The sequence below is a fragment of the Pongo abelii genome, chromosome 14 (genome assembly GCF_028885655.2).
Source record: "Pongo abelii isolate AG06213 chromosome 14, NHGRI_mPonAbe1-v2.0_pri, whole genome shotgun sequence".
Lineage (NCBI taxonomy): Eukaryota > Metazoa > Chordata > Mammalia > Primates > Hominidae > Pongo > Pongo abelii.
The window spans coordinates 46,855,406-46,873,559 of record NC_071999.2 but is presented as its reverse complement, the minus strand read 5'-3'; the positions used below and the strand labels follow the sequence as shown (position 1 = coordinate 46,873,559).

General features: G+C 36.1%; 1 protein-coding gene across 1 annotated transcript in view; it reads left to right on the top strand.

The window, feature by feature from the left end:
- The window catches only part of VWA8 (von Willebrand factor A domain containing 8), a 398,456-nt gene that overhangs the window by 85,687 nt on the left and 294,615 nt on the right, over nucleotides 1–18,154 (top strand). The window contains exons 10-12 of the mRNA XM_024230913.3: nucleotides 359–490; nucleotides 2,800–2,934; nucleotides 3,022–3,099. Of these exons, the coding sequence (XP_024086681.3) occupies nucleotides 359–490; nucleotides 2,800–2,934; nucleotides 3,022–3,099 (345 nt within the window). The remainder of the gene's footprint in view (nucleotides 1–358; nucleotides 491–2,799; nucleotides 2,935–3,021; nucleotides 3,100–18,154) is intronic.

The following is an 18,154-nucleotide window of genomic DNA, read 5'->3' as shown; positions in this document are numbered from 1 at the left end:
CTCACTGCAAGCTCCACCTCCCGGGTTCACGCCCATTCTCTTGCTTCAGCCTCCCGAGTAGCTGGGACTACAGGTGCCTACCACCACGCCCGGCTAATTTTTTTTCTATTTTTTAGTAGAGATGGGGTTTCACCGTGTTAGCCAGGATGGTCTCGATCTCCTGACCCCGTGATCCACCCGCCTTGGCCTCCCAAAGTTCTGGGATTAACAGGCCTGAGCCACTGCCCCCGGCCTAACCTCTACTTTTATATAATAATATAAAATGGATTTCACTTGTAATTAAGGTGTAATCTGTCAGATAGCCAATGTTAATGCTAAAATGAAAAGTAAATCGCATGATTTTCTTGTAATTTTACAGCGCTTTGAACTTCAAGATTCAGGAAGCTCTCTACTTCCTAAAGAGATTGTAAGAGTAGAGAAGATGACAGAAAACCATGTGTCCCAAGCTTCTGTGACCATCCGGATCGCAGATAAAGAGGTGACCATTAAGGTAATTAATCACAGGTTTCTTCTTTCTACGATATACCTTATTCTGCCTGTTTTTATGACCTAAATTGGGTTTATGATCTCCTTATAAGTCTTCTCTCTTGATAGTACTGCTTCTGTCGGTATCTATATGTCTATGTCTCCAGAGTCATGTGTGCTTATAAACTGGAAAAGTTCAGGAGAAACATAGGGAAAGCCTTTCATCAAAAATTCAAAGTTGACCTGTGGGAAAATCAAGTCACAGGTTGATTAGTGACAGCATTTTGTGCTATGAGTCCTTGGTAAGAAATAGTGTTTTCAAACATTTGAGCTGCTACAGAGACCTATTTTTGAGTAAAATCTTTCTTAGCTATGTGAAACAGTTTAAAAAGGATCTGCTCTGGTTGAATTGTTTTTAGAGAGGGAAATAATATTTGGTCATAGAGCTCCATCTGCATGTATATATGTTATATATATATCAGCTCCTTCTGTATATATCTGTATGTGTATATATACACACATTTTATGGAGTCTTACTATATTGCCCAGGCTTGTTTTGAATTCCTGAGCTCAAACAATACTCCTGCCTTAGCCTCCTGAGTAGCTGGGACTACAGGCACATGCCACTGTGCCCAGCTCATGATAAACTTTTTTGTTTTAATATTTGATATTATTAATATTAATTCATGTTACTGTACTTATTCATTGAACTGAATATTGATTATATCTACCATGAGCTAGGTTCCATATTATGAGTTTACTGTGTACTAGTTACTGTATTTGTCTCTTTGCTTATATTATGCGATTTAAATCCCGCAAGACCCATTAAGGTAAGTTTTATTATCTCCATTTTGTAGATTAGGAAACTGAGATGTAAAGAGGTTAATGATTCACACAGAGACACCAGCTAGGAGATGGCACAGCTGGGATTTCTAGACAGGGACAGTTCCCCACTATACTCTGTGTTTTCTTCAGATGAATGGCTTATCTAGCTGATAGTTTAGGATAGAGGCAGATGAGTTAAGACTGCATTGGAATGACTGGGGATATGGAGAAGAAAGTAATACTGGGATTCAGGAGACGGAATAGGGAAAGCTTCAGAGAGAAGTTGAAGCTTGAGCTAAGCCTGCAAGAATAACATAGGATTTTTCCAGTGGCTTAGGAGTGGATAGGACATTTTTGGCAGTTTAAACAATATGTTCAGAAGCATGAGGTATGAACAAGACTTCATTATTTGCTTCCTTTTGGTAATGGCTTTTTAACCTCATTGCCTCTAGTCTCTTCCAGTTAGCTTTCCATGTTGATACCAGGATAAATTCTTAAATGCAAATCTGATCCTGTCGCTTCCAAACTTAGAATTCTTTGGTTCATGTGATATATAACATGATCCAGCCCAGAGTCCTCATCAGAACATGGCTCCTTGGGAACTAACAGGGGAGGATAAATAATAAAGGGGGAAGACAAAAAATAAAAGGAGAAGTAGGTGTAAAAGATGGGAAGAGAGAATCTGTGAACAGATGCCTCTCAGTGGTAAACTAAGATAAACCCGAAAAGGATTTGTGGACTTGACTTTTAGAAATCAGGAGGTCATTGGTGACTTTAGAGATTCCAGTGGACTAACATTAAATTCTGTGCTTACAACTAGAAACTAAAAAAATTTATTCTCCAGTAGTAACATCTTTACTATAAGTTATAAACAGCATTAAGATGATATGATTTTTATGAATATGTCTGACAATGTGGGACTTTAATTTTAGGGAAATAATTGATTTGGAAGTTTTGTAATAGTGATCATCAGATCTATTAAATGAAAAAATAGTTGCTGCTCTATTGAAATATCAAAAACAGTAAAGAATTAAATTGAGCAAGCTATCAGTTGGAGGCTTTTAAGTGGCAGTTATATGCTTTAAGTTACTGATATTTTGAGAAAAACATATGCATGTTTTACACACACACACACGCATATATACACACACACACACACACACATATATATATATTTATGTGTTTTTTTTTTTTTTTGAGACAGAGTCTCTCTCTGTTGCCTAGGCTGCAGTGCAGTGGCACAATCTTGGCTCACTGCAACCTCCGCCTCTTGGGTTCAAGTGATTCTCCTACCTCAGCCCCCTGAGTAGTTGGGATCACAGGTGCGCACCACCATGCCCAGCTAATTTTTTTGTATTTTTGTAGAGACAGGGTTTCACCATATTGGCCAGGCTGGTCTCGAACTACTAACCTCAAGTGATCTGCCCGCCTTGGCCTCCCAAAGTGTTGGGATTATAGGCGTGAGCCACCACACCCGGCCATGTTATATTGACCTCTCTTTAATTATAGGTGCCAGCTGGGACCAGGCCATTAAGTCAACCTTGTGCATCAGACCGTTTCATACAGACTTTGAGCCATAAGCAGCTACAGGCTGAAATGATGCAGTCTCATATGGTTAAAGATATATGTTTAATTGGAGGAAAGGTAAGAATGACAGTCTCACTGTAGACTTTCAGTTTCCTGGCTTTTGGTTATTTTGACTACCTCTTGAATAATTGTTTCCATTTGTAGGGTTGTGGAAAAACAGTGATCGCTAAGAACTTTGCCGATACCTTAGGATACAACATAGAACCTATTATGCTCTATCAGGTACAGTGTTCATTTTTAGCTGCACTTGGACTATAAGCATATATGCTTAGGCCATCAGCAGAATTTATGGATATCTTGTTATGACCTGTGTTTTTTTATATAGGTAAAGAACCAAAATAGTAATAAAATTATTCAGATTAAAGTGCAATTATAATTCTTTGGAGCTTTTGAAAGTACATTCTAGGATATCTGATGTGCACAACATACCAGGGGCTGTTTTTCAAAGATATTTATTTTCCAGAGGCCTGGAAGGGTAGGGGGAAAGGAGGAGTGAAGAGAGGTTGATTAATAGTTATAAAAATACAGGTAGGTGGGAGAAATAAGACCTACTGTTTGATAAATAAGTAGAATGACTATAGTAGACAATAATCTATTGTATATTTTAAAATAGCTAGTAGTTAATAATTCAAATGTTCCAGCATAAAGAAAAGATAAATGTATAAGGTAATCGACACCTTAATTACCCTAATTTTTAAATTTCACATTATATGAATGTATCAAAATATCACATGTACTCTGAAAATATGTACATATATTATGTGTCAATTAAAAAGTGAGATTCATTTTATGTGCATGTCCCCATCAGAATACATTTACTAGTAATTTGGAAATTTAAACAAAATAGGTTTCAGCTGCAGTGGGAGCTAATTATATATTCACTGAATAGATTATTTTTAAAATGGTGACAAAATATATATAACATAAAGTTTACCACATTAGCCTTTTTTTTTTTTTTTTTTTGAGATGGAGTTTCGCTCTTTTGCCCAGGCTGCAGTGCAATGGCACAATCTCGGCTCACTGCAACCTCCGCCCACCCCGGGTTCAAGCAATTCTTCTGCCTTAGCCTCCTGAGTAGCTGGGATTACAGGCGCCCGTCACCATGACTAGCTAATTTTTTTGTATTTTAGTAGAGACAGGGTTTCACCATGTACAATTCACTGGCAATAAGTACATTCACAATGTTGTGTAACCATTACCACTTCCTTTTTTCCAAAGCTTTTTCATTATCCTAAACAAAAACTCTGTACTTGTTAAACAGTAGCTCTCAGTTTTTCTTTCCCTCTCAGACCCTGGTAAACTCTACTTTCTGTCCCTATAAATTTGCCTATTCTAGGTACCTCATATAAATGGAATCATGTAATTTTTGTCCTTCTTGTCTAGTTTATTTTACTTACCATAATGTTTTCAAGATTTATCCATGTTGTTGCATGTATCAGAATTTCATTCCTTTTTAGGGCAAAGTCATATTCTGTTGTATGTCTATACTACTCTTTGTTTCTCCATTTGTCTGTTGATGGACCCTTGGGGTTGTTTCCTTTAGACTATTGTAACCTTTTGGCTATAATAAGTAATTCTGCTGTGAACAGTGGTGTACAAGTATGTATTTGAGTCCCTGCTTTCAGTTTTTTAAGGTATATACCTAGGAATGGAATTATTGGATCATATGGTAATTCTGTGTTTAATTTTTTAAGGAGCCAATAAACTGTTTTCCATAGCAGCTGCACCATTTTCATTCCCACCAACAATGCACAATGGTTCCAATTATTCTACATCCTCCCTAACACTTTTCTTTTTTTTTGTAATCATCATCCTAATGGCTGTGAAGTGGTAATTCACTGTGGTTTTTGATTTGCAGTTCCCTAATGACTACTGATGCTAAGCGTCTTTTTCATGTACTTCCTGGCTATTTGTATATCTTCTTTGGAGAAATACCTATTTGAGACCCTTACCCATGTCTTACTTATTTATTTATTTTTTCTCTTGATTTTTATTTTAGATTTGGGGGTACATGTGCAGGTCACAATTTACATGGGTAAATTGTATGTCACTGAAGTTTGGTGTGTAAATGATCCCGTCACCCAGGCAGTTGAGCATAGTATCTGATAGTTTTTCAACCCACAGCCCCCTCTCAAGTAGTCCCTATTGTCTGTTTTTCCCATCTTTATGTCCATGTGTACTCAATGTTTAGCTCCCACTTATGAGAACATGCAGTTTTGACTTTTTGTTCCTGTGTTAGTTCACATAGGATAATGTCCTCTAGCTACATCCATGTTGCTGCAAAGGACATGATTTTGTTCCTTTTTATGGCTGCATGGTTTTCCATGGTGTATCTATGCCACATTTTCTTCATCTAGTCCACTGTTGGTGGGCACCTAGGTTGACTCCATGTCTTTGCTGTTGTGTATAGTGTTTGTATTAGTCAGGGTTCCCTAGAGGGACAGAACTAATATATATAGACAGAACTAATATATAGTGTGTGTGTGTATATATATATATATATATGTATATATATATATATAAAAAGAGGAGTTTTTATATATATATAAAGAGGAGTTTATTAAGTACTAACTTACACCATCACAAAGTCCCACAATAGGCTGTCTGCAAGCTTGAGGAGCAAGGAGAGCCACTCAAAGTCTCAAAACTGGAGAATTTGGACTCCGATGTTTGAGGGCAGGAAGCATCCAGCACGCGAGAAAGATGTAGGCTGGGAGGCTAGACCCATCTTGCCTTTTCATGTTCTTCTGTCTGCTTTATATTCGCTGGCAGCTGATTAGATGGTGCCCACCAGATTAAGGGTGGGTCTGCCTTCCCCAGCCCACTGACTCAAATGTTTATCTCCTTTGGCAACACCCTCACAGACACACCCAGGATCAATACTTTGCATCCTTCAATCTAATCAAGTTGACACTCAGTATTAACCATCACAGTGCTGCAATGAACATATGTGTGGAACAATTTATTTTCATTTGAGTATATACTTAGTAAGGGGATTGCTAGGTGAAATGGTAGTTCTGTTTTAAGTTCTTTGAGGAGTCTCCAAACTGCTTTCCACAGTGGCTGAACTAATTTACATAGCTGCCAGCATTGTGTAAGTGTTCCCTTTTCTCCACAACCTCACCAATATCTGTTATTTTTTTACTTTTTAATAATAGCCATTCTGACTGGTGTGAGATGGTATTCATTGTGGTTTTGATTTGCATTTCTCTAATGATAGTGTTGATGAGCCTTTTTAAAATATATTCGTTGGCTGCATGTGTGTCTTCTTTTGAGAAATGTCTATTCATGCCCTTTGCCAATTTTTTAAATGGGGTTGTTTTTTCTCTGTTGAATTGTTCTTTATGTTATTAGACCCTTGTCATATGCATAGTTTGTGAATATTTTCTCCCATTCTGGAGGTTGTCTGCTTACTTTGCTGATACCTTCTTTTGCTGTACAGAGAGAAGCTTTTTAGTTTAATTAGGTCTCACTTGTCAATTTTTGGTTTTGTTGTAAGTTCTTTTGTGGTCTTAGTCATAAATTCGTTGCCAAGGCCCGTATTCAGAATAGTATGTCCTAGGTTTTCTTCTAGGTTTTTATAGTTTTAGGTGTTAGATTAAAGTCTCTAACCTGTTTTGAAGCAATTTGTGTGTATGGTGAAAGGATCGGTTCCAGTTTCAATCCTGTACCTATGGCTAGCCAGTTATCCCAGCACCATTTATTGAATAGGGAGTCCTTGCCCTGTTGTGTGTTATTGTTGACTCTATCAAAGATCTGGTGGTTGTAGGTATGTGGCTTTATTTCTGGGTTCCCCTTCCCATTCCATTGGTCTAGGTATCTGTTTTTGTACCAGTATCATGCTGCTTTGGTTACTGTGGCTTTGTAGTATAGTTTGAAGTCAGGTAGCATGATGCCTCAGGTTTTGTTGTTTTTGTTAAGGATTGTGTTGGCGATTCAGGCTGTTTTTTGAGTCTATATGAATTTAGATAGTTTTTTCTAATTCTGTGAAAAATAATGTTGGTAATTTTGATAGGAATAGCATTTAATCTATAAATTGCTTTGGGCAGTATGGCCATTTTAACAATTGTAATTCTCAGGAGCATGGCATGTTTTTTTCACTTGTTTGTCTAATCTCTGATTTCTTTCAGCAGTGTTTTGTAATTCTTGTTGCAGAGAAAAGATCTTTTACTTTCTTGGGTAGCTGTATTCCTAGGTATTTTATTCTTTCTGTGGCTGTTGTAAATGGGTTTGTGTTCTTGATTCGGCTTTCAGTTTGGATGTTATTGGTATATACAAATGCTACTGATTTTTGTACCTTGACTTTGTATCCTGAAACTTTACTGTAGTCACTTAGCACTTTTAGGAGCCTTTTGGTGGAGTCTATAGGGTTTTTTAGGTGTAGAATCATATAATCTGTGAAGAAAGATAGCTTGACTTCCCCTTTTCCTATTTTTATTTCTTGGTCTTGCCTGATTGCTCTGGCTAGGACTTCTAGTACTATGTTGAATAGGAATGGTGAGAGAGTGGACGTCCTTGTCTTATTCCAGTTGTTAAAGAGAATGCTTCTAGCATTTTCCTGTTCAGTATGATGTTGGCTATGGTCCTTACCCATGTTTTAATTGAGCTTTTATTTTTTTTAATTGACTTTTTGTTGTTGAGTTGTAGGAGTCTTTTAATGTATTCTGGGTATAGAATTCATTCTCCACATATATGATTTCCTTTTTTTGAGATGGAGTCTCGTACTGTCACCCGGGCTGGAGTGCAATGGTGCAGTCTCAGCTAACGACAACCTCCGCCTCCCAGGTTCACGTGATTCTCCTGCCTCAGCCTCCCGAGTAGTAATATTTCATGTGCCATTGCTTTGAAATCATATGGAGAAGATCTTGAAGAAAAAAATATTAATTTCCTTTTTGATTCCATCTTCATTTGCTATTATATTATTTATATAATTATGTATAACATGAATATTTTCTTCACATTAAAATAAAAACTCTTATTCTAATGAAAACTGGAAATAATTTGTCATCAATTTTTCCAAACAGTACTGTTTCTGTATCAGGTTTTCATAGTTAGTTTTATACTGTATGTTTGAACTATGAAATTTATGTTCACTTCATGCTGCTGTTTTTTAAAAGATTAACCAAACAAAAGAGTATGTGTATATCTAATAATTCAGATCTCGTAGCTACACTGGAAGGCTTCCCAAAGTATCCTGCCATTGAGGATGCTATCTTGATATGTAAAAGAATTAGTTTAAGAGTCTGAGAACAGATTTTCTCCTATATTTCTAGAGAGTGACAATAAACTCACCAAAACATTATTTTATTTTAATGTTTTTTGGTTTCCTGTTCAGTTTATTAATGCATGGATGAATAAGGGTAGGAAGATGCTACTGTTAAAGTTAATGGCAGGACTTTCTATTTCCTGATACACTTTTGAGTTACAAACTCAGTGTCTTCTAGTTTCTGTCACAGAATAAGGTCATTTAGTTATGTCTTATCAGTCCTCTCTCTGAAAAATACAGATGATGATAATTGAAAGGCAAATAAGTTTCCCATAAAAACATTTACCCATCCTTTGTACATATCCTGTCAACCTTTTAGATGTCCTACAAAGATTGGGAAACAGTAGAGATAAGCAAACTAAGCACATTTTCTGAAAACTCCTTTTCTTTTTTCCCATTTTGCTTTTCTGCTCATTAACTTTTAGAGAAAATTTTTTACAGAAAAGAGTTTCCTAGAAGTATAGACTTTGGAAAGGGATAGAGAAATATAATAACAGTAATATGTTTTGGAGGTGAGTTTGTTTCTTTTGCTATATAGCTTCTTTCCATGTAAATAATCAGTTGCTTTTTATTATAGAAACCAAGCTCCTGAGATCAAATATAAGACTCCTCTGTGAGACACAGGAATTAATAAACTTAAAGAATGAATTTGGTTTGTATAATAATATAGTGCACATTGATGAAAAAGTTCCAGAGGTTTGATGCAACATAGAGAATTTAGTGGGAAAAAGTAGATACACCATCTGTTTTCCTAGAATATGTGGAGACTTCCCTGTTATTTGTACATGTATAAAGCTACACTTAATCTGTGGTTTTTGCCTTATTTTTAGACTTGATTATTTTTAGAACTGCATTTCATATGAAGTAAAAGGAAAACAGAGCTTTAACACAGATTTGAGGCAGTACATAAAGTAAGTTTTATAATAGGCTATAAAAGTCGTAAATCATTTGGCTCAAGTGTTAGGTCAGATTCTTTTAACTGATTATTCTTTTTTTAGGGTTGAAACCAGTGATTTCATAGTGTTGAAGAAATACAAGTTATTCTTTTCCTTCACAACCGGATAAGGGCATATTTCCAGATTTCTTTCTACATCATCATAAATACACTAGATCTGAGGTCTTTTCCTTCTGATCAATTACTAGTTAGATTAAACACCAAGTCAAATTTAATCTAAAATTCAAGCGCACATAAGTTTATGGGACTTTTAGTGAAAATAATTATGGTCTAAAATATGTTGAAATCTTAGTATCATCATTGACTCCTTAGCTAAGTTTTTCTTTCTATAGCTAAACTCAGACCAAATCCTTTCCCCTCTCTTCCATCTAATCTGCAATCCTCACTTCTTGTTTATCCAAATATAGTGGAAATATTTTTATTCTTTTATTCTCTCTCCTTTGTTTTTATTGCTCTATGTCTTGGATTCATTGCTGTGCCCCTTATTTTTGCCTTGACTTTGTGCTTTTCTCTTATGAAGATTTCAAGACATTTGTATTCATTTAAGTGTTCTTTATTCAACCTTGGGCCTTGGAGGCTTTTTTTTTTTTTTTGACGCTGACTTTTTAAACTTTTTTTTTTTTTAAGAGACAGGTTTTTGCTCTGTCCACCAGACTGGAGTGCAGTGGCGCAGGCACAGCTCACTGCAGCTTCAAACGTATGTTCTTAAGTCATCCTCCCACCTCAGCCTCCTAAAGCTCTGGGATTACAAGTGTGAAGCATCCTGCCCAGCCGGGGCTGATTTTTTACATGATTCTGTAGCTCATCTTGTTTTCTTGCTTTTTTATTTTACTACAATCTGTCATCCTTCCTGTCTTCTTAGTATTTTTTTTTTCCACAAAGAATAGCTCTTACAATGCTATCTATCTAAGAATTTACTTACTTCAACTCCTACAGATTTCTTTTATTATAAAGTTTATTTTTCAAGAACCATGTATACTGTTGATCACATCAGAACTTTAAAATGCTTGACTCTAGCAATGCTTTTCAAATCTCAGGCTTACCAAGGCTTCTGTCTCATATCTTCTTTAGTTTCTCTCTCTTTTTTTTTTTTTTGAGATGAAATCTCACTCTCACTCTTTCCCAGGCTGAAGTGCAGTGGCATGATATTGGTTCACTGCAACCTCCGCCTCCCGGGTTCAAGTGATTCTCCTGCCTCAGCCTCCCAAGTAGCTGGGATTATAGGCCCACACCACCATACCTGGCTAATTTTTGTATTTTTATTAGAGACAGGGTTTTGCCATGCTGGCCAGGCTGGTCTCAAACTCCTGACCTCAGGTGATCCCCCCACCTTGGCCTCGTAAAGTGGTGGGATTACAGGCATGAGCCACTGCTCCTGGCCCAGTTTCTCTTTAATAATGATATTGCTTTGTCTCCTGCCTCTTTTATGTAGAATATTTTAAATTTAAAATACATTCCAACCTATCAGACTATAAACTTTAGTGTCTGTCTTAGTTAGGATTTCCTAGAGAAACAGAACCTATAGAGATTTATTGTAAAAAATTGATGTGTGAGATTATGGAGGCTGAGAACTCCCATGATCTGCCATCTGCAAGCTGGAGAGCCAGGAAAGAGGTGGTGTGGTGGTGTAGTTCTAAGAGAAGCCTGAAGGGCTGAGAACCAACAGAGCCAATAGTATAAGTTCCAGTCTGAGTAAGGAAGACTAATATCCCGCTCAGTAACACATAGAGAAAGCAAATACTGCCTTTCTCCTTTTTGTTCTACTCAGGCCTCCAACTGATTAGATAAAGCCCACCCATATTGAGGAAGGCCATCTGCTTTACTCAATCTACCAGTTCAACTGCTAATCTTGTCCAGAAATACCTTCACAAACACCCCTAGAATACTATTTAACCAAATATCTGAGCATCCCACAGCCCAGTCAAGTTGACACATAAAATTAACCATTACAGTGCCTAAAGAGTTAGCAGAATAAAGTTTCTAATTTGAAGTGACATTTTCATTAAGTATCATTTCAAATTTCTTGCCTATATAGTGGGAACATGCTATAAGAGGATCATAAGTATTTGTAATATTATTTGCCATAATTTAATAAATTAATGAAATTACAATGAATTTTAGTGTTACTCATGCTTGTAAAATTATAAATATTATACATTGTATAGAATAGTTACTTTAGTAAGTTTCATCAGGGTACTAATAAGCAAGTGGCAATTGCTCACACAGGGAATTTTATAAATTGTAAAATTACAACCCTTATCTTATTAAGTTACTTCACTAGTGTACTTTATTGGAAAAAATACAGTATGGATGCTTCTCTGTAATACGTTGCCATTTCTGGAAAATGTAACTCAAATTTATACCTAACTAATTGTAAGTCACCATTGTAACTGTTGCAGATGCATATGTATATTAACGCTTAACAATTCTTCATTTTTAAAAATAAATAATGAAATAAGTAAAACTAGTATATAATGAAGAAATCTTATCTAGGCAACTAGCTTAATTTCTTCCCTTATCACATTTAAAAAATCTTATAGCACTTATACTTTATTTTTATGTCAAAATGCCAGGAACTTTGTTATCTGTATTTTCCAGCTTCAAAAGACAATTGAAAGCCTCTTGATGTCTAGTTGATAATGTCTATCTAATATATACTTCAAGTCTCAAATACACAGTAGTATATAAAGAAGCAGTTTTGCAGATTGTAGCTAATCACTTAAGTAAAACACCTATCTATTATTCTAACAAAAAAAGATATCCAACAAATAGATGATTTAGACAATAGATTGAATTGGGAGATGCAATTATAATGGGAAGGTTTTGTGGAAGTTTCTTTTTTTTTTTTTTTTTTTTTTTAATTTTCATTTTTTTGAGACAGGGCCTGGCTATGTCACCCAGGCTGGAGTGCAATGGCACAATCTTAGCTTGCTGCAACCTCCACCTCCCAGGCTCAAACCATCCTCCCACCTCAGCCTCCCAAGTAGCTGGGACTACAGGTGCACACCACCATGCTTGGCTAATTTTTGTTGTATTTTTGGTAGAGATGGGGTTTTGCCATGTTGCTCAGGCTGATCTCAAACTCCTGGGCTCAAGCAGTCCTCCCGCCTTGGCCTCCCAAAGTGTTGGGATTACAGGCGTTAGCCACCATGCCTAGCCTTGTGAAACTTTCTAAGAAAAACCATCTATGGCTGTTATTGAGAACTGAATACTCCTTCCATTTGGAAACTTAATTCAGGACATATTTGGAAAACAACTCATTCTGTACCACAAATAGTTTGAATAGACGGTTTGTGCACATTCAGTTATTGCCTTTCTAGTCTTCTTGTGAACAGTTTTTTTTTGTTTTGTTTTGATACAAAGTTTCGCTCTATCACCCAGACTAGAGTGCAGTGGTGCGATCTCAGCTCACTGTAGTGTCTGCCTCCCGGATTCAAACGATTTTCATATCTTAGCCATCCGAATAGCTGGGATTACAGATGTATGCTACCCTGCCTGGCCAATTTTTGTATTTTTAGTAGAGATGGGGTTTTACCATATTAGCCAGGCTGGTCTTAAACTCCTGGCCTCAAGTGATCTGCCCACCTTGGCCTCCCAAAGTGCTGAGATTATAGGCTTGAGCCACTATGCCTTGCCAACAAGTAAGATTTTTGAATGAGAACAGAACAAATTGATAATATTACCATATATCAGGGTTGACAAACTTTTTCTGTAAAGTGCCAGATAGAAAATATTTTTAGGCTTTGCGGATCATGCAGTCTTTGTTAAAACTTCTCAACTCTGCTATTATAGTAGAAAAGCAGACAGAGGCAGTACATCAATGTATGAGTGTGGCTGTGTTCCATCTTATCACATTTTTGGTAGGGTTTTTAAAGTCACATTTACTGAGGTATAATTCATACATAGTAAAATTCAGTCCATTTTGACAAACACATTTGGTAGTAGGGCCAGTACCACAATTGAGATATAGGGCATTTCCATCACCTTGAACAATTCCCTTGTTCCCTTGTGTAGTCCACCCAAACCCAGCCCCTGGCAACCACAGTTTTCTATCCCCGTTAGTCTTGCCTTTCCAGAATGTCATATTAATGGGATTATACACTATGTGCCTTTTGCATCTGGTTTCTTTCACTTATATAATACATTTGAGAGTCATCTATGTTGTTGCATGTATCAGTAGTTTGTTCCTTTTAATTGCTGACTACCTTATCACATTTTAATTTATGCTTATATCAGTATTTCTGTTTCTTCTACAGTAGCTTTATTTCTTCTTTCTTCTACTTCATATATATATATATATATATATATATATATATATATATATATATTTAAACCTGTGGTGGGCCATTGGGTGGGTACCTTGCTGCCGCCAACAGCCAAGCCATGGGCTACGGTAGCTTTATTTCTGGTGCTCAGCCCTTCTCAATGAGTTTGTCAACACTAGCTTTCTAAGCTTTCCACTCATTTCCAGCTTGGGATCTGCCCAATCCATCCTTACAATACTGATTTTTGTTCTTTCTAATTTTCCCCCTACTTTACATTTTTTAATCACGACTCACAGTTTGCAGGATAATATTGAAATTATGCTGTTTAGCACACAGTGCTCTTTTTTATCTGGCCCCTGTAAGACCTCAACTGTGCAACTAACATTTACCTTATAACTCCAGCCCTAAGGGATGACTTGCAGTTTCCCCAACATGACTTGCTGCCTACCACTCCATGCTTTCTTGCACTGTTCATGCTGGCTGAACCACCCCTCAGAGCCTGTAGGCCAATTTGCTAACCTTTAAAACTTAGCTCCACTGCCTGCTCTGAATTTCTGTAAATCTTGAATTTAATTTATATGTACTCCCTCTTTGTTTCAGCATCACTTAATGGCCTTTTTCATGGTACTTATCATTCTGTACTATAATAACTACTGTATCCCATTAGCTCCAAGAGGCACTCAATTGTAAGATGCACCACTAAGAAAGAAAAAGTACTTCAACTTAAATTACGATATAAGACTTTATCACTTAGAATTTTCATATTTTTCTTAAAGAACTCTTCCAGACTTAATTTAGATTATATACCTCCCGTGCATGAAGAAAAAGGAAAATATGAGTATAATAAATAGGAAAATATATATAAAATAAAAATAAATATAATTTATAAATAAATATAAAAATAAAAAATAATATTTTGAAATATTTTTAAAACTTATGCACCATCATAGTCTGACTCTTCTAAAGCACTTTATGATTCAGTTGCAGATGTTCATGTTGTTTCACGTATATTCTCTGTGTGTTCCTTTGGTTGGTCAGGAACAGAATGCTCTTCTGTTGTTTCCGGAATTGTCTTCCAAGCTACTGACAGCCATTCTGCTGGTTTTGATACTGATATTTTTAAAATTTTAACCGAAGGTATTGACAGAAATGTTTTTAGGCAACAACTAGAACTCATATTCTTTTCCCAAATGGAAAAGAGTAATTTGTTGACTAAAACATGGATGGATTACAGTTGTTTCTTCAAGCCACAAGCTAACAAACATACAAACAAACAAGCAAAAGCAAGTGCACATATGGGTACACAATGGTAACTGACTCTTCAGCAGCTGTTGTTAAGATTCTATCAATTGAAGCTGCACCCTGATTTCAGAGTTATTAAAATATAAAACATGTATATCTTGGAATTGATGAAACAGCAGTTTGTCTCTCCTATCGTTTGTAAGCTCCTTGAAGGCATGGGCAACACGCTTTTCAACTCTGTTTTCTTCATGGACAATAGATGTCTAGTTGAAAAAATGAAATACAATAGAAAACAGAAAAACCACAGAAAAGATCAGTGTAACTAAGAGTTGATTTTTTTGAAAAGATAAAATTTACAAACTTGTAGCTAGATGAATAAGTGAAGAGACAAGATTATAAACAAAAGAACAAACATCACAACTGATAGCACAGAAATACAAAGGATCATGAGACTACTATACATCAACAAACTGAATAACTTAGAAGAAATTGGTAAATTCCTAGAAATATATAACCTACCAAGACTGAATCACGAAAAAATGAAAAAATGAGAACAAATCAATAATGAGTTAGGAAATTGAATTGGTAATCAAAAACCTGCCGTGAGAGAAAATCAATCCTATTATGTGATGGCTTAACCTGTGAATTCTACCAAACATTTGAAGAAGAACTAAAACCAGATCTTTTCGAACTGTTTTAAAAAATTGAAAAAGAGGGAATACTTTCAGACTCATTTTGTGAAACCATTATTATTACCCTGATACCAAAGCCAGACAAGCACACTACAAGAAAAGAAAATTACAGACCAATATCCCTGGTGACCACAGATATAAAACATAATAAAGGCGATATATGACAAGGCCACAGCTAACATTATGCTCAGTGGTAAAAAGCTGAAAGTTTTTCCCCTAAGATCTGGAACAAGTCAAGGATGCCCACTGTCACCACTCTATTCAATGTACTATTAAAAGTCCTAGCTAAAGCAATTAGTCAAGAAAAAGAAATAAAATGTACCCAAATCAGAAAAGTTGGAGTAAAACTTTTTTCTATTTCCAAATGACATGATCTTATATATAGAAAACACTAAAGATACCACCCAAAGCAATACAGATTCAATGCAATCAATCTCTACCAAAATTCCAATGACATTTTTCACAGAAATGGAAAAAAAATACTAAAATTCATATGGAACCACAAAATACCTCAAATAGCCAAAGCAATCTTGAGAAACAACATTTGAGGCACCACACTACCTGGTTTCAAAATATTCCACAAAGGAATAGTAATCAAAATAACACGGTAGTGACATTAAAAACAAACATATGGATGAATGGAACCAGAATAGAGAGCCCAGAAATAATATACTATTAATGGCCAATTAATTTTCAACAAAGGAGCCTAGAACACACATTGGGGAAAGGATAGTCTTTTCAATAAATAGTACTGGGAAAATTGTATATCCACGTGCAGAACAATGATATTAGACCTTTATCTCATACCATATACAAAAATCAACTAAGAATGGGTTAAATACATAAATGTAATACTGAAACTATAAAACTACTAGAAGAAAAGAAGGGGGAAAAGCTTGCAGATATTGGTCTGGGTAACAGTATTTTGGAGATGATACCAAAAGCATAGGCAGCCAAAGCAAAAATAGATAAATGAGATAAATGCAGATAAATGAGATAAATGCATCAAACTTAAAAAGCTTCTGCGCAGCAAAAGAAACAATCAACAGAGAAGAGTCAGTCTACAAAATGGGAGAAAATATTTGCAAATCATAGCTGACAAGGAGTTAATTTCTAAACTGTAAAAGGAACTCAACTTAGTAGCAATAAAACAACCCAATTTTAAAATGGGCAAAGAACCTGAATAGACATTTCTCAGGCATTTTAAAATATACTTGTTGGACATACAAATGGCCAACAGGTATATATAAAAAGTGGGCAACATCACTCATCATCAGATAAATGCAAATTAAAACCACAATTAAATATTGCTTTACACCTGTTAGAGTGGCTAATATCGAAAAGATAAAAGGTAACAAATGTTGGTAAGCATGTGGAGAAAAAATGCTTGTACGTTGTTGGTAGAAATGTAAATTAGTACATACATTATAGAAAATAGTTTGGAGGGTCTTCAAAAATTAAAAACAGAACTACCACATGATCCAGCAATCCCACTTCTGGGTATATATACAAAGGAAATAAAGTCAGTACCTTGAAGCAATATCTGTGCTCCCATGTTCATTGTGGCATATTCATAATAGCCAAGATAGGTAACTAACATGTTTTCATTAACAAATGAATAAAGAAAATATGCAGTATATACAGAATGAATTATTATTCAGCCTTTAAAAAGAAGGAAATCCTGTCTGTATTAATCCATTTTCACACTGCTGATAAAGACACACCTGAGACTGGGAAGAAAAAGGTTTAATTGAACTTACAGTTCCACATGACTGGGGAGGTCTCAGAATCATGGTGGGAGGCAAAAGTCACTTCTTACATCACCGGAGCAAGAGAAAATGAGGAAGAAGTGAAAGTGGAAACCCCTGATAAATCCATCAGATCTCATGAGACTTATTCACTACCACGAGAACAGCACAAGAAAGACCAGGCTCCATGATTCAATTACTTCTCCCTGGGTCCCTCCCACAACATGTGGGAAATCTGGGAAATACAATTCAAGTTGAGATTTGAATGGGCACATAGCCAAACCATATCACTGTCATTTGCAACAATGTGAATAAACCTGGAGGACATTATGCTAAGTGAAATAAGCCAGCCACTGAAAAGCAAATACTACATTATCTCACTTAAATGTGAAATCTAAAAAATCAAACTCATAGAATCTGGTGGGGTCTTTCATTTGGCTTGCTGCTGGAGTCCTTAGGTGGACTGGCCTGGTGCCTGACTCTGCAGAAAGTAGGGTGCTGGTTGTCAGGGACTGGGGAATGGGAAAAAGGGGAAAGTGTTTGTCAAAGGGTACAAAGTTTCAGTTAGGCAGAATGAATAAGTTCTCAAGATCTAATGTACATTATAATGATTATAGGTGATAATACTGTATTGTATACTTAAAAATTGGAAGACAGTAGACCTGAAATGTTCTTACCACAAAAAATATGTAACTATGGTTTCTATCTCTTTGTTGAGCTTTTCACTTTGTTTGTGTATTGTTTTCCTGATATCATTTAGTAGCCTGTGTTCTCTTTAGCTCACTGTTCCTTTAAGACCATCATTTTGAATACTTTGTCAGGTAGTTCGTAGGTCTCCATTTATTTAGTGTCAGTTTCTGGTGCTTTATTTTGTTCTTCTGGTGGTGTTGGTTTCCTGATTGTTAGTGATCCTCATGGGCTTGCATTGGTGTCTGTGCATTTGAAGAAGTGGACATCCAGTCTTTATAGACTGGCCTTGATAGGCAAAGCTTTTTACTAGCCAACCCAGCCAGACATTCTGGGCAGACCATCTGGTGGGGTCTTTCATTTGGCTTGCTGCTGGAGTCCTTAGGTGGACTGGCCTGGTGCCTGACTCTGCAGGTGAGTGG